We start from the raw sequence: 26534 nt of genomic DNA, 5'->3' as shown, positions 1-26534 counted from the left end.
CCGCCTAATGCACGGAGACAGTGGGACTATGCCCGCCTAATGCACGGAGACCGTGGGACTATGTCCGCCTAATGCACGGAGACCGTGGGACTATGTCCACCTAATGCACGGAGACCGTGGGACTATGTCCACCTAATGCACGGAGACCGTGGGACTATGTCCACCTAATGCACGGAGACCGTGGGACTATGTCCACCTAATGCACGGAGACCGTGGGACTATGTCCGCCTAATGCACGGAGACCGTGGGACTATGTCCGCCTAATGCACGGAGACCGTGGGACTATGTCCGCCTAATGCACGGAGACCGTGGGACTATGCCCACCTAATGCACGGAGACCGTGGGACTATGTCCACCTAATGCACGGAGACAGTGGGACTATGCCCACCTAATGCACGGAGACCGTGGGACTATGCCCACCTAATGCACGGAGACCGTGGGACTATGCCCACCTAATGCACGGAGACCGTGGGACTATGTCCGCCTAATGCACGGAGACAGTGGGACTATGTCCACCTAATGCACGGAGACCGTGGGACTATGTCCACCTAATGCACGGAGACCGTGGGACTATGCCCACCTAATGCACGGAGACCGTGGGACTATGTCCGCCTAATGCACGGAGACCGTGGGACTATGTCCGCCTAATGCACGGAGACCGTGGGACTATGTCCGCCTAATGCACGGAAACCGTGGGACTAGGTCCGCCTAATGCACGGAAACCGTGGGACTAGGTCCACCTAATGCACGGAAACCGTGGGACTATGCCCGCCTAATGCACGGAGACCGTGGGACTATGTCCGCCTAATGCACGGAGACCGTGGAACTATGTCCACCTAATGCACGGAGACCGTGGGACTATGTCCGCCTAATGCACGGAGACCGTGGGACTATGTCCACCTAATGCACGGAGACCGTGGGACTATGCCCACCTAATGCACAGAGACCGTGGGACTATGCCCACCTAATGCACGGAGACCGTGGGACTATGTCCGCCTAATGCACGGAGACCGTGGGACTATGCCCACCTAATGCACGGAGACCGTGGGACTATGTCCACCTAATGCACGGAGACAGTGGGACTATGCCCACCTAATGCACGGAGACCGTGGGACTATGTCCACCTAATGCACGGAGACCGTGGGACTATGTCCACCTAATGCACGGAGACCGTGGGACTATGCCCACCTAATGCACGGAGACCGTGGGACTATGTCCGCCTAATGCACGGAGACCGTGGGACTATGTCCGCCTAATGCACGGAGACCTTTTCACGTCAAACTATTGACCTTTTTCACTGTTGACCAATCGATTGGGTACCATAAAAACTGCATTGGTTCCATCACTGTGACCAGTCCCAGTCAAGGTTCTTTTGATCATCATCAGCCTTCAGAGTTCACTATGGCGCTGTTGCCATTTCCTCTGTCAGCAGGGTCATGGTCGGTCCACATGGCACTCCTAGGTGTGGGCTCATTAGGGGCATCATTTCTTCCTTGCCTCCGATACCTATCTCACATGCTACCACTGAAGACGTGACCACACCATTATTAATACGGCATGGATGACATTTTCTGTGGGCTGGAAAACATCCTCACATTTCTCTATTGCAGTAGCTGTAACCCTTCCATGTTCCCAGGACTACACTTTGTCGTACAAGTTATTTTGACAGGGTAGGTGGAGATGTCAGGAATATTTTAAGGTTTGTAACCCTCACACGGACTTGGTGAGCCTACTCTATGCATCTTCTGGTCGCAGTCCTCCTAGGCTTACATACTTCATGCTTGTTATTCTTACAGTGAATATCTTATTTGGGCTTCCAGAGTTTTGAGGCTAATTCTGTGGTTCAGCCATGGCCTGGAACGTTACTTGTTATATCGATCCTTGAAGATTACTTCCGGTCACAACTCAACCAGAAGTATCCTTATCTCAATTCCCCCTTTTTTGGCGTCAAAATTCAAAATGTACTTGGCGCTAGCCGCTGCTTCTTTAAATTGTACCAATTTTCCTGTGTTTGTGTTGAATGGGTGCCGTGGCCACCCTCTATGTGCACCCCAGGGGAAGGGGAGCCTGGGGACTGTCAGGCGCTTCCGCTGTAAGTCCTGGCATGTGGCGCCAGCATGGGGGGGCAGGGACACTGTGGCGCTGCAGCGGGGTGCACTTAACCCCCGGCGCACTGGAGGCGGGAGGCAATGCTGCGTTACCTCCGGGTGCCTGGGGGAGGAGCCAGCCAAGGGCAGGGTACACTGCAGCCCCGGGTCAGCTCCAGCGACTGCAGCGAGGTGGCGGACTTAACCTCTGGTATGCCGGGGGGAGGCAGAAGGCAGCGGTAGTGCCGCGCTGCCTCTGGTAGCCGGGGGGATCATTCTGCTGCATTTGACACTGTGGATCACACTCTTCTCCTACAAACACTCCACTCCCTAGGTCCTAATGACACAGCCCTTTCCTGGTTCACGTCTTACCTATCTGATCGCTGTTGCCTGTATCTTACCGTATTCAATATAAAAACACACACACACACACATATATATATATATATATATATATATATATATATATATATATATATACACAGAGAAAGGATCCGGCACAGCAGGTCTTAGGATAGCCAGAGAGTGTTGTATATGCCCAGGTGCCGGTGATAGGGACCTTCCAGCCCCTTGTAGATAAATAGGGAAAGAACGGGCACTCAGGGTCTTGATAGTGGTGAAACAAAGACTGTTTATTGTCGGATGGTCCGTCTACGTTTCGGGGTCTCCCCCTTCGTCAGGACAGGTAAAAGGTATAACAACATAGAAGTGCAATACATGTGAATTATAAAGGCTCAGTGACTTACCCCTCCTGAAGCTTGCGCTCACTCTCCGGGACCGCTGGGCTGACTTCCGGGTGCGATCGCGCCGTGATGACGTCACTGTGATTGACAGTGTCATCCCTCCGGCGCATCAGAGCGGGAATTATAAATTATCATTTATAATTCACATGTATTGCACTTCTATGTTGTTATACCTTTTACCTGTCCTGACGAAGGGGGAGACCCCGAAACGTAGACGGACCATCCGACTGAATAAACAGTCTTTGTTTCACCACTATCAAGACCCTGAGTGCCCGTTCTTTCCCTATATATATATATATATATATATATATATATATATATATATATATATATATATATATATATATATATATATATATATATATATATATATATATATATATATTTATTTATATTTATTAGGGCGGAGTAAAAAAATTTAAATTGACAAATTCAGTATCGGCTAGGGTGGGAAAGTTGTGACTTGACCTGAATAAGAAACGTGCAAAAGCATTTTGATCTGAGTCAACATCTTCTGTTCTGGCAAGAGGCCTGAAGTTTCACTTTTTAGGTGAAAATAACGAAAACTATGAAGATGCTCCGATCTAGTTATATTATGTCAGGATGTCTTAGAGTGGTTCATTAATATACTTTAGCATAGTAAAAGAGAGTATGAGCTTGTCCTAGTGCAAAGTGACTGACTGGTGGGAGAAAAAAATCCCTAATAATTGACCCATTTTCATGGTCACAATTGTGAATATTGTGTGTTTTCTCCTGAACGTGTTTATAATAGAAGAAGCACAAATACTCTAAATGGAATTTCGGTGACACTGTGTGAAATATAACACTGCATAATAGCCCTTAATCAGACCTGATCGCAGTACAAATTTGTTCTCAAAATGGGCAAAAAAATGCTGGACTGCAGGTGGGGCAGATGTAACGTGCTGAGAGAGTTAAATTTGGGTGGGGTGTGTTGAAACTGAAATCTAAATGGCAGTGTAAAAATAATGCAGCAGGTATTTAACTTGCACAGAAACAAAATAACTCACACAAATCTAAAGGTGGCCATACATCTACAGATCGATTGTCAGATCTGGCCGGTTGGAACAAACACCTGGTAATATCTGAATGACAGTTTTTCAGAATTTCAAAGCAAATGGTCAACTGTCATTTGCTCTCATCTTTTACCAGGATTTTGTTCCAACCAGACAGATCGGACAATAAATCTGTAGATGTTTGGCCACCTTAAATCCCTCTGCACATGTTACATCTGCCCCACCTGCAGCTGCATTACAGCATATAATTGTGCCAAAGATAAGCCAATATATTAACAGTTAAATACGTTTAAGTGCATTATGCTGTAATAAGTATTGCTGATCAATCCTGCCTAGAAATGAACAGTGATTGGCATATATGTACTGCTGGACACCACTCATAGAATGATTCACCTGTTATTTTTTGAATCAATGTTCTTGGTTTTTTTTCTAAACATTAGATGTATTTGTTTATTTATTTATTTACAGAGTCTTATATAGCGCAGCAGATTCCGTTACAGCGTCTTATATAGCGCAGCAGATTCCGTTACAGCGTCTTATATAGCGCAACAGATTCCGTTACAGTGTCTTATATAGCGCATCAGATTCCGTTACAGTGTCTTATATAGCGCAGCAGATTCCGTTACAGTGTGTTATATAGCGCAGCAGATTCCGTTACAGTGTCTTATATAGGGCAGCAGATTCCGTTACAGCGTCTTATATAGCGCAGCAGATTCCGTTACAGCGTCTTATATAGCGCAGCAGATTCCGTTACAGTGTCTTATATAGCGCAGCAGATTCCGTTACAGTGTCTTATATAGCGCAGCAGATTCCGTTACAGTGTCTTATATAGCGCATCAGATTCCGTTACAGTGTCTTATATAGAGCAGCATATTCCGTTACAGGGTCTTATATAGTGCAGCAGATTCCGTTACAGTGTCTTATATAGAGCAGCATATTCCGTTACAGCGTCTTATATAGTGAAGCAGATTCCGTTACAGTGTCTTATATAGCGCAGCAGATTCCGTTACAGTGTCTTATATAGCGCAGCAGATTCCGTTACAGCGTCTTATATAGCGCAGCAGATTCCGTTACAGCGTCTTATATAGCGCAGCAGATTCCGTTACAGCGTCTTATATAGCGCAGCAGATTCCGTTACAGTGTCTTATATAGTGCAGCAGATTCCGTTACAGCGTCTTATATAGCGCAGCAGATTCCGTTACAGCGTCTTATATAGCGCAGCAGATTCCGTTACAGCGTCTTATATAGCGCAGCAGATTCCGTTACAGTGTCTTATATAGCGCAGCAGATTCCGTTACAGTGTCTTATATAGCGCAGCAGATTGCGTTACAGTGTCTTATATAGCGCAGCAGATTCCGTTACAGTGTCTTATATAGCGCAGCAGATTGCGTTAAGTGTCTTATATAGCGCAGCAGATTCCGTTACAGTGTCTTATATAGAGCAGCATATTCCGTTACAGCGTCTTATATAGTGAAGCAGATTCCGTTACAGTGTCTTATATAGCGCAGCAGATTCCGTTACAGTGTCTTATATAGCGCAGCAGATTCCGTTACAGCATCTTATATAGCGCAGCAGATTCCGTTACAGCGTCTTATATAGCGCAGCAGATTCCGTTACAGTGTCTTATATAGTGCAGCAGATTCCGTTACAGCGTCTTATATAGCGCAGCAGATTCCGTTACAGTGTCTTATATAGCGCAGCAGTTTCCGTTACAGCGTCTTATATAGCGCAGCAGATTCCGTTACAGTGTCTTATATAGCGCAGCAGATTCCGTTACAGCGTCTTATATAGCGCAGCAGATACCATTACAGTGTCTTATATAGTGCAGCAGATTCCGTTACAGCGTCTTATATAGCGCAGCAGATTCCGTTACAGTGTCTTATATAGCGCAGCAGTTTCCGTTACAGCGTCTTATATAGCGCAGCAGATTCCGTTACAGCATCTTTTTTTTTTTTTTAATAACTTTTTATTGGTATTTGTAAATGACAAACAAATATTAAACAGTAGAGATTGTTGTGAAACAATCCTTGAGTATTACATAGTTGAATAAGATAGGCTTTCCAGCCAGACATTACATAATATATATTAGAACATGTCAAAGTATATCACAACACAACACAGTTCTGAAGTGTCCGGTTGATCGGAACATTGCTAACTCAAGGTTGTACTTAACTATTTTTTTTTCCTTTTTAATTATCTGAACAACAACCCTATGGGAAAACTGATTATATTTGTGGTGGGAGGGAGGGGGGGGGGGAATAGAGGTAAGAGAGGGAATGAGAGAGAGGGTAGCGAGGGGGGGGGGGGGGGGGGGGGGGTATTGTCTCGTCAGGTTTTTCGGCCCACTTCACCTCCGCGTCTCCGCCAAGGGGCGTCAGCCCCAGTTGCTGTTAAGAAAGATAAGGTTTCTACATTCGGGTTTAATATAAACATTGATAAGTTTTCATAACTCTCGGGATGAAGGTAGGTTTACTGTGAGAAAGGAACAAGGCCCAATTTAGCTCAGGTGGTTGTTGTATTCGAGGAAGGGTGTAATATCGATTTCCAGGTAATTAGATCGCTTGATTGGAGAATCTTAAGTCTATCAGCTGGTGAGAGCGTAGAGATATATGGGTCCCATTTTTTGTGGAAACTACTAGTAGAGGCGGTTGGTACAGCCAACAATGTCTTTTTATCAAAGTATAAATGTTGGAGCATCATGGCATGGAGTTGACCCATGGAGGGGGCCGTCTTGACAGTCCAATGTTTTAATATTAATTTTTTCGCGACCGTAAATATCATGGATAACATATGAAGTAAAGGAATAACCTTAGGATCGTGGTCCCAGTCATTAAATATCAGACATAGACTAGCTTTAGGAGACAATTGTAGGTTTAAGGAAAAATGTGAATTTATGAAGACATATACTTTAAACCAAAACCTCCTAATCTTGGGACAATCCCATAAACAATGTAGGAAATCGGCTCGAGATCTCCCGCATCTGGAACAGTGGGCATCCACAGTGGTGTCGAAATATGCTCTGGTAGACGGAGGCAAATAGGCCCTGTGTATGGATTTTATATGAACATCTTGGAGGTATGAGGATCCTAGTATTTTGAGTGAGGAGGCAAAATTTGTGAATAATAGCTCGGCGGAATCTATAGAAGGCACATCTCTTTTCCAGGCATTAACAAGGGATTGAAAGGATGTGGATGCATGTAGGCCCACCAATGGGGCATAAATATGTTTTAACTTGTACGGGGAGTTCGCCCAACGTAGTAGGAGCTTCTTAATTGTGTTTGGTGGTGCGGAGTCAGGTTGACCCTGACACAGTGACAATACATAATGTCTGGCCTGCAAGAACATAAAAAAATGGGAGTTTGGGAGAGCAAATCTCTCCTTTAGTGTGGCAAAGGTACATATCGAGCCCCCTGGATCAAAGATTTGGTTCGCCGCGCATAGTCCCCTCTCCTTCCACTGGCGAAAGAGATTATTAGTTAATGAGGGGGGAAAAGATGGATTGCCCCAAAGGGTGGTATGTGTTGAAGAAGTGTGGGTCAGACCTAGTTTTTTATGGAGTTTTATCCAGGCTAGATATGTGTCTTGGAAGAGGAGGTGGTTGAACACTGCAGGGGGTATAAAAGATTTTTTGGAATGTAATAGGGCATTAAGTGAATATGGAAAAAATAACTCTGAATCTAAGGTGTAATCCGTATAAGTGTTACGTTCAAGGATCCAGTCTGCTGCACATCGGGACAAGATAGCTAAAGAGTAGGTGGGAAAGTCAGGAGTGCCTGTTCCACCTTCCCCCCTGTCTAGGATTAATTTGGAGTATGCTATCTTGGTTTTTTTTCCCTGCCATATGAACCTGGTTATAGAGCGTTTTAGACGTTTTTCATCAATTAAAGTAAAAGAGAATGGAAGAAGTTGCATTACATATAACAGTTTGGGAAATAAGATTGTTTTCACTACCGCAATTCTACCTAGTAAGGAAAGGGGTAAGTCCATCCATCCTTCCATTTTTGTAATTAATTTGGTAATAGTAGTTTTAAAGTTAAGGTCGTATAGTGAGAGGGGGTCTCCTGATATTTGAACACCTAAGTATTTAAAGTGAGTGTTTGTTATTTTAAGTGGGGAGGTGGAGGTAATCTGGTTTAGAAGGTGGGTGGAGAGGTTTAGGGGAAGCAATTCGGATTTGGCTACATTGATTTTGTATCCTGCCTTTGATCCAAACTCTTCTATGAGTCGAAATATTTCCTGCAAAGATGTGATTGGGTCGGAGATGAATAGCAGCATGTCATCAGCAAACAAAGAAACTTTCAGTTCCCTTTGTCTGATGTGAATGCCTTTATAGACATGGGAAGCTCGAAGGGCCATCGCCAGCGGTTCCAGGGCTATCGCGAAGAGTAAGGGTGAAAGGGGGCAACCCTGCCTTGTTCCTTTTTCAATTATAAAGGGAGAAGATAGAATACCGTTGCAGGCAACTTGTGTGTGGGGTTGATGATAGAGGATTTTTAAAATATGCGTGAAGGCGGGGGGGAATCCAAATTTATGTAAGGTGTAAAATAGATGGGACCATTCGATGAGGTCGAAGGCTTTTTCGGCGTCTACCGAAAGAATAGCCTGATTTATGTGGGTAGGACCATGTAAGTTTGGGGAGATTGCAGCTATGACCTTCCGGACATTGAGATTGGAGTGTCGTCCTGCAATAAATCCAGTCTGGTCTGGATGTATAATAGAAGGCAGAATTATTTTGAGCCTATCAGCTATAATTTTCGCTAGTAATTTATAGTCTAAATTTAATAATGAAATGGGGCGATATGAGCCTGGCAGGGAGAGGTCCCTACCAGGTTTAGGGAGAATCTTTAGAACTGCTGCATTAAACTGTACCGGAGGGGTATTGGTAGAAAGAAGGGTGTTAAACACTTTGAGAAGGACAGGTTGAATGAGAGGGGCCAATAGTTTGTAAAATTCTCCACTATAGCCGTCCGGGCCTGGGGCTTTATTTGGTTTTAGTGATTTAATGGCTCTCTCCAGCTCTTCGCTTGTGATTGGTGCTGCTAGGGATTCAGATTGTTCAGGGGTCAGATTCGGGAAAGACAGGGAATTCCACATAGGGGAGGGAGACTCAGTGGCTACGGGTTCAGATAAATTCAAAGCTGGGGTGTTGGAGTTAGGGCTGGGTGAAATAATGGTGGATGTGTAAAGGTCTTTGTAAAAGGCTTGCATTGTTTGAGCTATATCCTTATTGTTTTTGGTTAGGAGGCCTGATGAAGTTTTTAGGGGGTGAACTACTGCAGGTTTTGTGGAACCTTTTAGTAAATTTGACAGGAGTTTGCCTGACTTATTTCCAAAACGATGGAATTTATGAGATATTGAAAAGAACTGTCTGTCTCCCATCTCTGATATATAGCCCTCAAATTGGGTTTTAGCCAATGAATAGTTCTGTTTAGACAGAGGGGTAGGGGATTGTTTGTAGATGTGGAAGGAGTCTGAGACTGAGGATTGTAAAGATAGGTATTTTCTTGTATATTCTTTGTTGGAGGCGGCTGTGAAGGATAGGAGTGAACCTCTTAAAACTACCTTCATAGACATCCAGAACAGGACTGGGTCTGAGGAAAGGTGTTCACCATTATTAACACTGTAATCTTTCCAGGCCGTCTCCAAGAATTGTTTAAATTTAGTCGACTTGGTGAAACGGGAGGGGAATCTCCATAGCCTGGCTGATCCCGGTTCTTTGGGGAATTGGATAGTTATTGAAGCTAGGGCGTGGTGTGATATGACTATTGGGGCTATGTGAGAGTTGTTTATCAATGGGAAAAGGGAGTGGGAAACTAACAAGAAATCTATTCGGGAGAGGGAACCATGCGCGGCTGATAGACAGGTAAAATAGCGTTCGTCTGGGTGATGGGCCCTCCACACATCCACTAGTCTCAGGGATTTAATTAACATATTAACCCCCACCTTGGGTAATGGTGGTGGGTTGCTTTTTATAAGTGACTTGTCCAATACCTGGGAAAGAACCATATTAAAGTCTCCGCCCACTATAAGGTTATCCTCCATAAAAAGGGAGAGAAGAGCGATTATGGACCTAAAAAAGGGTTTAGAGTAGGGTGGAGGAGCATAAATATTAGCCAATGTGTATGGATGTCCATTACATTTTACCTTGACCACCACATATCTGCCTTCATCGTCTATTTCTGATGAAATAACGTCCAGTGCGAGAGATCTTCGAGCCAAGATCGCAACCCCTCTAGCTCTGGAAGAAAAAGAAGCGTGAGCAAGTACTTCCCAACCCAACATTTGTAATTTTGGGATTTCATTTGACACCAGATGGGTTTCTTGTAAAAAAGCCAAATTTACATTATTTTTATTTAGGTAAGTCAGGAGTTTTCTCCGTTTTATTGGGGAATTAATCCCGCCCACATTCCATGTGGCTATTTTTAAATCATCTATCATTTCACATATCGATAAAAATATTTCCAGAAAAATTTTAAACCTTGGCAATCACCCTTTTTTCCATTTTGTGAACATTTTTGAATTAAAGAAACCTGTGGGCTGAGCCCCACCACAGAGGGCGGCGGGGGAGAGGCAAGCAAGACAGGGCCATCATGACACAGAAGGTAGGGGTATCCAGAGGGGGGGAAATGGGGGACGAAGGAGAGAAGGAAAGAGGATAGAACAACAAGAGCAACTCCAGAGGCTGTACGGCCTTGGAGCGAACTTCCTATAATCAGCGATGTATTTATGGAAGGTAGCATGAATTGAGGTTTTACCGGTTGAAGCAGACAGCTCCGCCGGTCCATCCTAACTTCCACCACATTCTACTGGAGTAGGTAAATTAAGAGTCGGTCTTGCCGTCCCTTTTTAGATTGAACATAGAATTAAATTCTTAGCTTAAAGAAGAGAGAACATAGGGAACACACATAATCATATAACAATATAATATAAACTGAAACATCTTTGGGTGAGTCCCGGACCCCCAGCATAATTAGTAGCATTAAGTAGCTTGGGCTGGTTATTATTTAGATTAGATAGGGATGAGAAACCCTAGGCACATCTGGCATTATAAACATATGCGGGTGGATCTCTGGGTATCAAACCGGAGTTGGGGTGTATAACTTGAAGTAGACCAGAAGATTTTTGGGACTGTCGTCTGATGAATTTCTTTCATGCTGGTTGTTTTAACTTGCAAGAGAGCGGTAACAATATAAGTCCCGGAATAACATTGAAGTTGGGAATTCTCTAGGGGTGTACTAACAGTTGACGGTGTCCGAGATGTCTTCTCGGGGAATATTGGAGGATTCTTTCAGATAAGCAGCGGCGTCGTGAGGGTTTGTAAAATCTTTGAAGGATGTTCCCTCGTAAAAACGGAGTTTGGCTGGATACAATAGTCCGAACTTCCGGCCTTCCGAGGCAAGTGTGGAGCAAATGGTGGAAAAGGCTTTCCGTGCTCGGGATAGCTCCGCCGAAAAGTCTTGAAACACAAATAACTTGTTGCCTTCCCAGGAGAGATTTTTAACTTTTCTGGAAGCGGACCAGATTTCTGCTTTATGTAGATAGTTTAAGCATTTAAAGAGTGTAACTCGGGGACGTGGTCTGTTGGGCGTGGGTGCCGGTCCCACCCTGTGTACCCTCTCTATCACGAGGTCTTGGCAAATCGCTTCTATGCCTAGTAGCGAGGGCAGGGTGATTTTAACAAAACGGGCCAGCTCAGGGCCTTTTAGAGATTCGGGCAGACCGACCAATCTTAAATTATTTCTGCGGGACCTGTTCTCGAGTTCCTCGACTCTGTTCCACAGCTGATAATTTTCTTTAGACATTTTTATAATGTCCTGCTGCGCATTAGCCATGCTATGGGCAATGGATCCTATTTGATTTTCAGTGACTGAGACTCTCTGGGAGAGCTGCTGTATCTGCGTAGTTATGTCATCTACTGCTCTGGCTAGGAGGGGGGCCATCGTTGCTGTGATGGCCTCTACTACCTCCCTGTATGTGACAGGCGTATCCAGCCCCTGTCTGTCAAGTCCCCCCGGAGAAATACCTTTAGCCGAAGGTTTCTTTGAAGCTGGGAGTTGTGATTCACCGGCGTCATCCGGCGCCATATTGCCCGCCGTTCTCCTTCTATCAGCGCGCGGCTGAAGCGGCGTCTGGGAGGTCTGGGGAGCCGGGTCTCGCTCCATCTGAGTTCACCTCCTGTTCCGAGAGGTATGTGAGCAGGGTCGGGGACCGTAGAAGCTCCAGGAGCCTTTTAATAGTGGTGGATGCGGGCGGATGGTACGGAGCTCAAGGACGGAGCTGTGACTCCATCCAACCCGGAAGCGGAAGTCCCCGTTACAGCATCTTATATAGCGCAGCAGATTCCATTACAGCGTCTTATATAGCGCAGCAGATTCCGTTACAGTGTCTTATATAGCGCAGCAGATTACGTTACAGTGTCTTATATAGCGCAGCAGATTCCGTTACAGTGTCTTATATAGAGCAGCAGATTCCGTTACAGCGTCTTATATAGAGCAGCAGATTCCGTTACAGCGTCTTATACAGAGCAGCATATTCCGTTACAGCGTCTTATATAGCGCAGCATATTCCGTTACAGCGTCTTATATAGTGCAGCAGATTCCGTTACAGCGTCTTATATAGTGCAGCAGATTCCGTTACAGCGTCTTATATAGTGCAGCAGATTCCGTTACAGTGTCTTATATAGCGCAGCAGATTCCATTACAGCGTCTTATATAGCGCAGCATATTCCGTTACAGCGTCTTATATAGCGCAGCAGATTCCGTTACAGCGTCTTATATAGCGCAGCAGATTCCGTTACAGCGTCTTATATAGAGCAGCAGATTCCGTTACAGCGTCTTATATAGCGCAGCAGATTCCGTTACAGTGATTTATATAGCGCAGCAGATTCCGTTACAGCGTCTTATATAGAGCAGCAGATTCCGTTACAGCGTCTTATACAGAGCAGCAGATTCCGTTACAGCGTCTTATATAGCGCAGCAGATTCCGTTACAGCGTCTTATATAGCGCAGCAGATTCCATTACAGCGTCTTATATAGCGCAGCAGATTCCGTTACAGCGTCTTATATAGCGCAGCAGATTCCGTTACAGTGTCTTATATAGCGCAGCAAATTCCATTACAGGTTCTTATATAGCGCAGCAGATTCCGTTACAGCGTCTTATATAGCGCAGCAGATTCCGTTACAGCGTCTTATATAGCGCAGCAGATTCCGTTACAGCGTCTTATATAGCGCAGCAGATTCCGTTACAGCATCTTTATATAGCGCAGCAGATTCCATTACAGTGTCTTATATAGCGCAGCAGATTCCATTACAGTGTCTTATATAGCGCAGCAGATTCCGTTACAGTTTCTTATATAGCGCAGCAGATTCCGTTATAGGGTCTTATATAGGGCAGCAGATTCCGTTACAGTGTCTTATATAGCGCAGCAGATTCCGTTACAGTTTCTTATATAGCGCAGCAGATTCCGTTATAGGGTCTTATATAGGGCAGCAGATTCCGTTACAGTGTCTTATATAGCGCAGCAGATTCCGTTACAGTGTCTTATATAGCGCAGCAGATTCCGTTACAGTTTCTTATATAGCGCAGCAGATTCCGTTACAGCGTCTTATATAGCGCAGCATATTCCGTTACAGTGTCTTATATAGCGCAGCAGATTCCGTTACAGCGTCTTATATAGCGCAGCAGATTCCGTTACAGTTTCTTATATAGCGCGGCAGATTCCGTTGCGCTTTACAATAGAAGACAGTGATAAAACAAACTGGGTAACAACAGACAGACTTGGAGGTAGGAGGGCCCTGCTGCAATGTTACAATTTATTACATCATAATACACTTCAATGTATTTAACAGTTAATATATTGGCTTATCTTTGACATAATTATATGCTGTAATGCAGCCCATTCATGTTCCCAGTATAGGGGATGCAACACTGTTTTTCTGTCAATAAACAGAAGTGATATGTAAAATGATACATTAGACAGTTCACACTGTTACTTGTAAAACTTATTGTAACAGTTACTGTTTTTCAATAAGACTGCAACAGTTATTTCTTATTTATATACACAGGATTGTCTATCTTTGTATATGCACTGCAAAGAGAGCAGCATAAATCCAATTTCATGTATTTCAGTGACACTGTGTGAAATATAACACTGCATAGTGGCCCTTAATCAGACCTGATTGCAGTACAAATGTGTTCTCAAAATGGCCAAAAAAATGCTGGACTGCAGGTGGGGCAGATGTAACATGTGCAGAGAGAGTTAAGGGGGCCATACATCTACAGATTTATTGTCCGATCTGTCTGGTTGGAACAAAATCCTGGTAAAAGATGAGAGCAAATGACAGTTGACCATTTGCTTTGAAATGCTGAAAAACTGTCATTCAGATATTACCAGCTGTTTGTTCCAACCGGCCAGATCTGACAATCGATCTGTAGATGTATGGCCACCTTTAGATTTGTGTGAGTTATTTTGTTTCTGTGCAAGGTAAATACCGGCTGCATTATTTTCACATTATTTTTTACACACCCCACCCAAATTTAACTCTCTCAGCACGTTACATCTGCCCCACCTGCAATGCAGCATTTGTTTTGCCCATTTTGAGAACAAATTTGTACTGCGATCAGGTCTGATTAAGGGCTATTATGCAGTGTTATATTTCACACAGTGTCACCGAAATTCCATTTAGCTTCTTCTATTATAAACACGTTCAGGAGAAAACACACAATATTCACAATTGTGACCATGAAATGGGTCAATTATTAGGGATTTTTTCTCCCGCCAGTCAGTCACTTTGCACTAGGACAAGCTCGTACTGTTTATTACAAAGCTAAAGTATATTAATAAACCACTCTAAGACATCCTGACATAATTATAACTAGATCGGAGCATCTTCATAGTTTTCGTTATTTTCACCAAAAAAGTGAAACTTTAGGCCTCTTGCCAGAACAGAAGATGTTGACTCAGATCAAAAAGCTTTTGCACGTTTCTTATTCAGGTCAAGTCACAACTTTTCCACACTTGCCGATACTGAATTTCTTAATTTCATTTTTTTCACTCCGCCCTAATAGATATATATATATATAATAAATGCACTTACAGTGTTGTGTAGTGGTAGTGCCCCAGGGGAATCCAGAGTCCTGTGTGGGCTGCTGGGTTCCTCCCAGTCTCTATCCCAAAGACGGAATACTTTCCCAGATAGCCTGCAAGCTGGGAGCTGCGGGGAAGGTAGCAGAGAACATCAGCTTTCTAACAAGCTGAGTGGTTCCCTGGAGCTCCATGGGGCTCTCCGTCGGCGGGCAGCGGATCAGGGCTGCCCATCTCTGGAGCTCACCTCTGGGCTAGAGGTGTTCAGCTGGTCCCCTTGCAGGCTCCTAGAAATATGTTTTGGAGGGAAACCTTCCCCCTAGCCACACCCACCGGCACCTGGGAGGTACCTGCCTCCCAGGTGGGCTATGGCTCAGAGGAGTAACCACTCCCCTCTGTCCATCTAGACCAATGCAGAGTGTGCATGTGCCCAGCGCATATAAGCTGATTGGTTGGAGACTGCAGGGTGGGCTTACCCACTGGAGTAGCATGAAAGGAAGGTAGTGCCATTGCGCCGCATGATATCATACATCAGTTCGTTAAGTTCAGAGTGAGTCAGAGACAGTCTAGGACTCGGAGAGGGTGGTATAGCCGGGCAGCCGGCCAGCAGGGTAAAAAATCCATCGATGGCATAAAACTATTCGACCCTTGTCTATCGATGCCCAAAACATTGAGCACAATGTCCACAACCATCGATGTTTTGGGAACATCGATAGTCGATGGCCATCCCTATTTGGATGTGGATAAATCAGTGGAAATATCGGCAGATTATCGAGAACACCGGCACAATAACCGGATATGCTCTGACGGACCGATCGGAAATTGCACTGCATGCGCCAATCTATAGGGTGACAGAGCACTGACCGCACCTCGGGGACATTAACACAGTAATCCCCATATACAGGAGAATGTGAGACTGTACTCACCTGCGCTGGTATCTGTAGGGATCGCCTGCTCCCTACACTGCTGCTCACCCCTCACATCGGTCTCCTCCCTCTTTAGGTCAGTTACATCTTCACCCTAAAAAGCCACAAAATGATAAAACAACAATCAGTCTCAGAGGACACATACAGTACACAGGCCATGGAGGACTACTACCCCCAATATACTGTCAGTCTGCGCACACTGAGCAGTTACTGGATACACAGGACACAGTCCATGGAGGACTACTACCCCCAATATACTGTCAGTCTGCGCACACTGAGCAGTTACTGGATACACAGTACACAGGCCATGGAGGACTACTACCCCCAATATACTGTCAGACTGCGCACACTGAGCAGTTACTGGATACACAGTACACAGGCCATGGAGGACTACTACCCCCAATATACTGTCAGTCTGCGGACGCTGAGCAGTTACTGCGTACACAGGACTCAGTCCATGGAGGACTACTACCCCCAATATAATGTCAGTCTGCGGACACTGAGCAGTTACTGGATACACAGTACACAGGCCATGGAGGACTACTACCCCCAATATACTGTCAGTCTGCGAACACTAAGCAGTTACTGCGTACACAGGACTCAGTCCATGGAGGACTACTACCCCCAATATACTGTCAGTATTGTCAGTCTGCGGACACTGAGCAGTTACTGGATACAGAGGACACAGCCCATGGAGGACTACTACCCCCAATATACTGTCAGTCTGCGCACGCTGAGCAGTTACTGGATACACAGTACACAGCCCATGGAGGACTACTACCCCCAATATACTGTCAGTCTCCGGACACTGAGCAGTTACTGGATACACAGGACACAGCCCATGGAGGACTACTACCCCCAATATACTGTCAGTCTGCAAACACTGAGCAGTTACTGGATACACAGGACACAGCCCATGGAGGACTACTACCCCCAATATACTGTCAGTCTGCAAACACTGAGCAGTTACTGGATACACAGGACACAGCCCATGGAGGACTACTACCCCCAATATACTGTCAGTCTGCGGACACTGAGCAGTTACTGCGTACACAGGACTCAGTCCATGGAGGACTACTACCCCCAATATACTGTCAGACTGCGGACACTGAGCAGTTACTGGATACACAGGACTCAGTCCATGGAGGACTACTACCCCCAATATACTGTCAGACTGCGGACACTGAGCAGTTACTGGATACACAAGACACAGTCCATGGAGGACTACTACCCCCAATATACTGTCAGTCTGCGCACGCTGACCAGTTACTGGATACACAGGACACAGTCCATGGAGGACTACTACCCCCAATATACTGTCAGTCTGCAAACACTGAGCAGTTACTGGATACACAGGACACAGCCCATGCAGGACTACTACCCCCAATATACTGTCAGTCTGCGCACGCTGAGCAGTTACTGGATACACAGGACACAGCCCATGGAGGACTACTACCCCCAATATACTGTCAGTCTGCGGACGCTGAGCAGTTACTGGATACACAGGACACAGCCCATGGAGAACTACTACCCCCAATATACTGTCAGTCTGCGGACACTGAGCAGTTACTGGATACACAGGACACAGTCCATGGAGGACTACTACCCCCAATATACTGTCAGTCTGCGGACACTGTGCAGTAACTGGATACACAGGACACAGCCCATGGAGGACTACTACCCCCAATATACTGTCAGTCTGCGCACACTGAGCAGTTACTGGATACACAGGACACAGCCCATGGAGGACTACTACCCCCAATATACTGTCAGTCTGCAAACACTGAGCAGTTACTGGATACACAGGACACAGCCCATGCAGGACTACTACCCCCAATATACTGTCAGTCTGCGCACGCTGAGCAGTTACTGGATACACAGGACACAGCCCATGGAGGACTACTACCCCCAATATACTGTCAGTCTGCGGACGCTGAGTAGTTACTGAATACACAGGACACAGCCCATGGAGAACTACTACCCCCAATATACTGTCAGTCTGCGGACGCTGAGCAGTTACTGGATACACAGGACACAGTCCATGGAAGACTACTACCCCCAATATACTGTCAGTCTGCGGACACTGTGCAGTAACTGGATACACAGGACACAGCCCATGGAGGACTACTACCCCCAATATACTGTCAGTCTGCAAACACTGAGCAGTTACTGGATACACAGGACACAGCCCATGCAGGACTACTACCCCCAATATACTGTCAGTCTGCGCACGCTGAGCAGTTACTGGATACACAGGACACAGCCCATGGAGGACTACTACCCCCAATATACTGTCATTCTGTGCATGCTGAGCAGTTACTGGATGCACAGGACACAGCCCATGGAGGACTACTACCCCCAATATACTGTCAGTCTGCGAACGCTAAGCAGTTACTGGATACACAGTACACAGCCCATGGAGGACTACTACCCCCAATATACTGTCAGTCTGCGCACGCTGAGCAGTTACTGGATGCACAGGACACAGCCCATGGAGGACTACTACCCCCAATATACTGTCATTCTGTGCACGCTGAGCAGTTACTGGATACACAGTACACAGCCCATGGAGAACTACTACCCCCAATATACTGTCAGTCTGCGAACACTAAGCAGTTACTGGATACACAGGACACAGTCCATGGAGGACTACTACCCCCAATATACTGTCAGTCTGCGCACGCTGAGCAGTTACTGGATGCACAGGACACAGCCCATGGAGGACTACTACCCCCAATATACTGTCATTCTGTGCACGCTGAGCAGTTACTGGATACACAGGACACAGTCCATGGAGGACTACTACCCCCAATATACTGTCAGTCTGCGAACACTAAGCAGTTACTGGATACACAGGACAGAGTCCATGCAGGACTACTACCCCCAATATACTGTCAGTCTGCGCACGCTGAGCAGTTACTGGATGCACAGGACACAGTCCATGGAGGACTACTACCCCCAATATACTGTCAGTCTGCGCACGCTGAGCAGTTACTGGATACACAGGACACAGTCCATGGAGAACTACTACCCCCAATATACTGTCAGTCTGCGAACACTAAGCAGTTACTGGATACACAGGACACAGCCCATGGAGGACTACTACCCCCAATATACTGTCAGTCTGCGCATGCTGAGCAGTTACTGGATACACAGGACACAGTCCATGGAGGACTACTACCCCCAATATACTGTCATTCTGCGGACGCTGAGCAGTTACTGGATACACAGGACACAGTCCATGCAGGACTACTACCCCCAATATACTGTCAGTCTGCGCACGCTGAGCAGTTACTGGATACACAGGACACAGCCCATGGAGAACTACTACCCCCAATATACTGTCATTCTGCGGACGCTGAGCAGTTACTGGCTACACAGGACACAGCCCATGGAGGACTACTACCCCCAATATACTGTCAGTCTGCGCACGCTGAGCAGTTACTGGATACACAGGACACAGTCCATGGAGAACTACTACCCCCAATATACTGTCAGTCTGCGCACGCTGAGCAGTTACTGGATACACAGGACACAGTCCATGCAGGACTACTACCCCCAATATACTGTCATTCTGCGGACGCTGAGCAGTTACTGGATACACAGGACACAGTCCATGGAGGACTACTACCCCCAATATACTGTCAGTCTGCGCACGCTGAGCAGTTACTGGATACACAGGACACAGTCCATGCAGGACTACTACCCCCAATATACTGTCATTCTGCGGACGCTGAGCAGTTACTGGATACATAGGACACAGTCCATGGAGGACTACTACCCCCAATATACTGTCAGTCTGCGCACGCTGAGCAGTTACTGGATACACAGGACAGAGTCCATGCAGGACTACTACCCCCAATATACTGTCAGTCTGCGGACACTGTGCAGTAACTGGATACACAGGACACAGCCCATGGAGGACTACTACCCCCAATATACTGTCAGTCTGCAAACACTGAGCAGTTACTGGATACACAGGACACAGCCCATGCAGGACTACTACCCCCAATATACTGTCAGTCTGCGGACGCTGAGCAGTTACTGGATACACAGGACACAGTCCATGGAGGACTACTACCCCCAATATACTGTCAGTCTGCGGACACTGTGCAGTAACTGGATACAGCCCATGGAGGACTACTACCCCCAATATACTGTCAGTCTGCAAACACTGAGCAGTTACTGGATACACAGGACACAGCCCATGCAGGACTACTACCCCCAATATACTGTCAGTCTGCGCACGCTGAGCAGTTACTGGATACACAGGATACAGCCCATGGAGGACTACTACCCCCAATATACTGTCAGTCTGCGAACGCTAAGCAGTTACTGGATACACAGTACACAGTCCATGGAGGACTACTACCCCCAATATACTGTCAGTCTGCGCACGCTGGGCAGTTACTGGATACACAGGACACAGCCCATGGAGGACTACTACCCCCAATATACTGTCAGTCTGCGGACACTGAGCAGTTACTGGATACACAGGACACAGCCCAAGGAGAACTACTACCCCCAATATACTGTCATTCTGCGGACGCTGAGCAGTTACTGGCTACACAGGACACAGCCCATGGAGGACTACTACCCCCAATATACTGTCAGTCTGCGCACGCTGAGCAGTTACTGGATACACAGGACACAGTCCATGGAGAACTACTACCCCCAATATACTGTCAGTCTGCGCACGCTGAGCAGTTACTGGATACACAGGACACAGTCCATGCAGGACTACTACCCCCAATATACTGTCATTCTGCGGACGCTGAGCAGTTACTGGATACACAGGACACAGTCCATGGAGGACTACTACCCCCAATATACTGTCAGTCTGCGCACGCTGAGCAGTTACTGGATACACAGGACACAGTCCATGCAGGACTACTACCCCCAATATACTGTCATTCTGCGGACGCTGAGCAGTTACTGGATACATAGGACACAGTCCATGGAGGACTACTACCCCCAATATACTGTCAGTCTGCGCACGCTGAGCAGTTACTGGATACACAGGACAGAGTCCATGCAGGACTACTACCCCCAATATACTGTCAGTCTGCGGACACTGTGCAGTAACTGGATACACAGGACACAGCCCATGGAGGACTACTACCCCCAATATACTGTCAGTCTGCAAACACTGAGCAGTTACTGGATACACAGGACACAGCCCATGCAGGACTACTACCCCCAATATACTGTCAGTCTGCGGACGCTGAGCAGTTACTGGATACACAGGACACAGTCCATGGAGGACTACTACCCCCAATATACTGTCAGTCTGCGGACACTGTGCAGTAACTGGATACAGCCCATGGAGGACTACTACCCCCAATATACTGTCAGTCTGCAAACACTGAGCAGTTACTGGATACACAGGACACAGCCCATGCAGGACTACTACCCCCAATATACTGTCAGTCTGCGCACGCTGAGCAGTTACTGGATACACAGGATACAGCCCATGGAGGACTACTACCCCCAATATACTGTCAGTCTGCGAACGCTAAGCAGTTACTGGATACACAGTACACAGTCCATGGAGGACTACTACCCCCAATATACTGTCAGTCTGCGCACGCTGAGCAGTTACTGGATACACAGGACACAGCCCATGGAGGACTACTACCCCCAATATACTGTCAGTCTGCGGACACTGAGCAGTTACTGGATACACAGGACACAGCCCATGGAGGACTACTACCCCCAATATACTGTCAGTCTGCGCACGCTGAGCAGTTACTGGATGCACAGGACACAGTCCATGGAGGACTACTACCCCCAATATACTGTCAGTCTGCGCACGCTGAGCAGTAACTGGATACACAGGACACAGCCCATGGAGGACTACTACCCCCAATATACTGTCAGTCTGCGCACGCTGAGCAGTTACTGGATGCACAGGACACAGCCCATGGAGGACTACTACCTCCAATATACTGTCATTCTGTGCACGCTGAGCAGTTACTGGATGCACAGGACACAGTCCATGGAGGACTACTACCCCCAAAATACTGTCAGTCTGCGCACGCTGAGCAGTTACTGGATGCACAGGACACAGTCCATGCAGGACTACTACCCCCAATATACTGTCAGTCTGCGCACGCTGAGCAGTTACTGGATACACAGGACACAGTCCATGGAGAACTACTACCCCCAATATACTGTCAGTCTGCGAACACTAAGCAGTTACTGGATACACAGGACAGAGTCCATGCAGGACTACTACCCCCAATATACTGTCAGTCTGCGCAAGCTGAGCAGTTACTGGATACACAGGACACAGCCCATGGAGGACTACTACCCCCAATATACTGTTAGTCTGCGGACGCTGAGCAGTTACTGGATACACAGGACACGGTCCATGGCGGACTACTACCCCCAATATACTGTCAGTCTGTGCATGCTGAGCAGTTACTGGATGTACATGACACAGTCCATGGAGGACTACTACCCCCAATATACTGTCAGTCTGCGGACACTGTGCAGTTACTGGATACACAGGACACAGTCCATGCAGGACTACTACCCCCAATATACTGTCAGTCTGCGCACGCTGAGCAGTTACTGGATACACAGGACACAGTCCATGGAGAACTACTACCCCCAATATACTGTCATTCTGTGCATGCTGAGCAGTTACTGGATGCACAGGACACAGTCCATGGAGGACTACTACCCCCAATATACTGTCATTCTGCGGACGCTGAGCAGTTACTGGCTACACAGGACAGTCCATGGAGGACTACTACCCCCAATATACTGTCAGTCTGTGCATGCTGAGCAGTTACTGGATGCATAGGACACAGCCCATGGAGGACTACTACCCCCAATATACTGTCAGTCTGCGCACGCTGAGCAGTTACTGGATACACAGGACACAGCCCATGGAGGACTACTACCCCCAATATACTGTCAGTCTGCGCACACTGAGCAGTTACTGGATACACAGGACACAGCCCATGGAGGACTACTACCCCCAATATACTGTCAGTCTGCGCACACTGAGCAGTTACTGGATACACAGGACACAGCCCATGGAGGACTACTACCCCCAATATACTGTCAGTCTGCGGACACTGTGCAGTAACTGGATACACAGGACACAGTCCATGGAGGACTACTACCCCCAATATACTGTCATTCTGCGGACGCTGAGCAGTTACTGGATACACAGGACACAGCCCATGGAGGACTACTACCCCCAATATACTGTCAGTCTGCGCACACTGAGCAGTTACTGGATACACAGGACACAGCCCATGGAGGACTACTACCCCCAATATACTGTCAGTCTGCGCATGCTGAGCAGTTACTGGATGCACAGGACACAGTCCATGGAGGACTACTACCCCCAATATACTGTCATTCTGCGGACGCTGAGCAGTTACTGGCTACACAGGACAGTCCATGGAGGACTACTACCCCCAATATACTGTCAGTCTGTGCATGCTGAGCAGTTACTGGATGCATAGGACACAGCCCATGGAGGACTACTACCCCCAATATACTGTCAGTCTGCGCACGCTGAGCAGTTACTGGATACACAGGACACAGCCCATGGAGGACTACTACCCCCAATATACTGTCAGTCTGCGCACACTGAGCAGTTACTGGATACACAGGACACAGCCCATGGAGGACTACTACCCCCAATATACTGTCAGTCTGTGCATGCTGAGCAGTTACTGGATGCATAGGACACAGCCCATGGAGGACTACTACCCCCAATATACTGTCATTCTGCGCACGCTGAGCAGTTACTGGATACACAGGACACAGTCCATGGAGGACTACTACCCCCAATATACTGTCAGTCTGCGCAAGCTGAGCAGTTACTGGATACACAGGACACAGTCCATGGAGGACTACTACCCCCAATATACTGTCATTCTGCGCACGCTGAGCAGTTACTGGATACACAGGACACAGCCCATGGAGGACTACTACCCCCAATATACTGTCAATCTGTGCATGCTGAGCAGTTACTGGATGCATAGGACACAGTCCATGGAGGACTACTACCCCCAATATACTGTCATTCTGCGGACGCTGAGCAGTTACTGGATACACAGGACACAGCCCATGCAGGACTACTACCCCCAATATACTGTCAGTCTGCGCACGCTGAGCAGTAACTGGATACATAGGACACAGTCCATGGAGGACTACTACCCCCAATATACTGTCAATCTGTGCATGCTGAGCAGTTACTGGATACACAGGACACAGCCCATGGAGGACTACTACCCCCAATATACTGTCAGTCTGCGGACGCTGAGCAGTTACTGGATGCACAGGACACAGTCCATGGAGGACTACTACCCCCAATATACTGTCATTCTGTGCATGCTGAGCAGTTACTGGATGCATAGGACACAGTCCATGGAGGACTACTACCCCCAATATACTGTCATTCTGCGGACGCTGAGCAGTTACTGGATACACAGGACACAGTCCATGGAGCACTACTACCCCCAATATATTGTCATTCTGCGGACGCTGAGCAGTTACTGGATACACAGGACACAGCCTGGACTAAGATGAGCTGAGGATAACACAGGATAACGAGATTTATGTCTTACCTGTTAAATCTCTTTCTTTGAGGACGTCAGGGGCCACAGGGCTAATGCTGGGTATTGAGCGGGAGAGCGACCATTCCAGCCCCCATGAGGTTAAACATCTTGCTGCTCCCAGACAGCAAGGCTCCTCCCCTCCTCCAGGCCAGACAGCTAGGCTCCTCCCCTCCTCTATCCCGCCTCCAGGCCAGGCAGTTCAGGAAGAGAAGCACCATACAGAAACACATTCTAATGCTGTGTACACACGGTGCAATAGGATTGCTAGCGATATATTGCCAGCAATCATATTGCTCAGTGTCTCCTTTTCATCAGCGATGAAAAGGAGACACTGCTACGGGGCGGAGGGGGAGCGCAGCAGCAGCAGACGCTGCTGCTGTCACTTTGAAGGGAGGAGGGAGGGAGCAGCGGCACGGGGTTGGGGAGATCAATGCTGATCTCCCCGGCGCTGACCTCCCAGCACAGCGATCGCCGGGGAAAGACGCTGGTCGCAGGAGCATGCTCCAGCGACCAGCAGGGAGTGCACACGGGAGCGCGCTCCAAATCACTGGCAATATGGTCGCTCAGCGACCATATTCCCAGCGATTTTACCTAATATTGCTCCCGTGTGTACACACCATAACATATGCGAGTTCCCTCAACAGAGGAACTAATAACTTCAAAACAACTGATACAGGTGCGGCAGGGAGGGATCCCTGTGGCCCCCGACGTCCTCAAAGAAACAGATTTAACAAGACACAAATCTCGTTTTATTCTTCGGGAGACGTCAGGGCCACAGTGTATTAAGACACTTAAGGTGCGTACACACGGGGGCGATTATTGCAAATATTGCTGGGAAATCAGTGATTGGAGTGTGCACCAGCGATAAATCAGCGGGTGCGCGCTCCTCCGACCAGCGACTTCCCCTGCGCCTCTTCTCCCGGCATTATGACATTTTCATCAGCCACCATCTCTGGTCGCTGATGCAAACGGGACACTGGTATAATACCGTGTAATGTAACGCAGTGTACAGAGAGCCCGATACAACACTGTTAGGGAGATACACGGCGGTGTGATTACTATCCCGGCACCATAAGCCGCTCACAGCTAGTCAGCGTATACCCTGTAATGTAACGCAGTGTACAGAGAGCCTAATACAACACTGTTAGGGAGATACACGGCGGTGTGAGTACTATCCCGGCACCATAAGCCGCTCACAGCTAGTCAGCGTATACCCTGTAATGTAACGCAGTGTACAGAGAGCCCAATACAACACTGTTAGGGAGATAGACGGCGGTGTGAGTACTATCCCGGCACCATAAGCCGCTCACAGCTAGTCAGCGTATATCCTGTAATGTAACGCAGTGTACAGAGAGCCCAATACAACACTGTTAGGGAGATAGACGGCGGTGTGAGTACTATCCCAGCACCATAAGCCGCTCACAGCTAGTCAGCGTATACCCTGTAATGTAACGCAGTGTACAGAGAGCCCAATACAACACTGTTAGGGAGATAGACGGCGGTGTGAGTACTATCCCAGCACCATAAGCCGCTCACAGCTAGTCAGCGTATACCCTGTAATGTACCGCAGTGTACAGAGAGCCCAATACAACACTGTTAGGGAGATAGACGGCGGTGTGATTACTATCCCAGCACCATAAGCCACTCACAGCTAGTCAGCGTATACCCTGTAATGTTACGCAGTGTACAGAGAGCCCAATACAACACTGTTAGGGAGATACACGGCGGTGTGATTACTATCCCGGCACCATAAGCCGCTCACAGCTAGTCAGCGTATACCCTGTAATGTAACGCAGTATACAGAGAGCCCAATACAACACTGTTAGGGAGATAGACGGCGGTGTGAGTACTATCCCGGCACCATAAGCCGCTCACAGCTAGTCAGCGTATACCCTGTAATGTAACGCAGTGTACAGAGAGCCCGATAATACACTGTTAGGGAGATACACGGCGGTGTGATTACTATCCCGGCAAAATAAGCCGCTCACAGCTAGTCAGCGTATACCCTGTAATGTAACGCAGTATACAGAGAGCCCAATACAACACTGTTAGGGAGATAGACGGCGGTGTGAGTAC

General features: G+C 47.3%; 1 protein-coding gene across 3 annotated transcripts in view; it reads right to left on the bottom strand.

Annotated features, from left to right (window-relative positions):
* Positions 1 to 26534, bottom strand: part of LOC146009833 (uncharacterized) — a 72520-nt gene that overhangs the window by 2457 nt on the left and 43529 nt on the right. For all 3 annotated transcript variants that reach the window (XM_083150359.1, XM_083150361.1, XM_083150358.1), the window contains one exon: positions 15874 to 15967. In XM_083150359.1, the coding sequence (XP_083006485.1) occupies positions 15874 to 15967 (94 nt within the window). The remainder of the gene's footprint in view (positions 1 to 15873; positions 15968 to 26534) is intronic.

The sequence above is a fragment of the Crinia signifera genome, chromosome 6 (genome assembly GCF_055691185.1).
Source record: "Crinia signifera chromosome 6, ASM5569118v1, whole genome shotgun sequence".
NCBI lineage: Eukaryota > Metazoa > Chordata > Amphibia > Anura > Myobatrachidae > Crinia > Crinia signifera.
The sequence above is the reverse complement of the archived record's forward strand: the minus strand, read 5'-3'. Positions and strand labels throughout refer to the sequence as shown.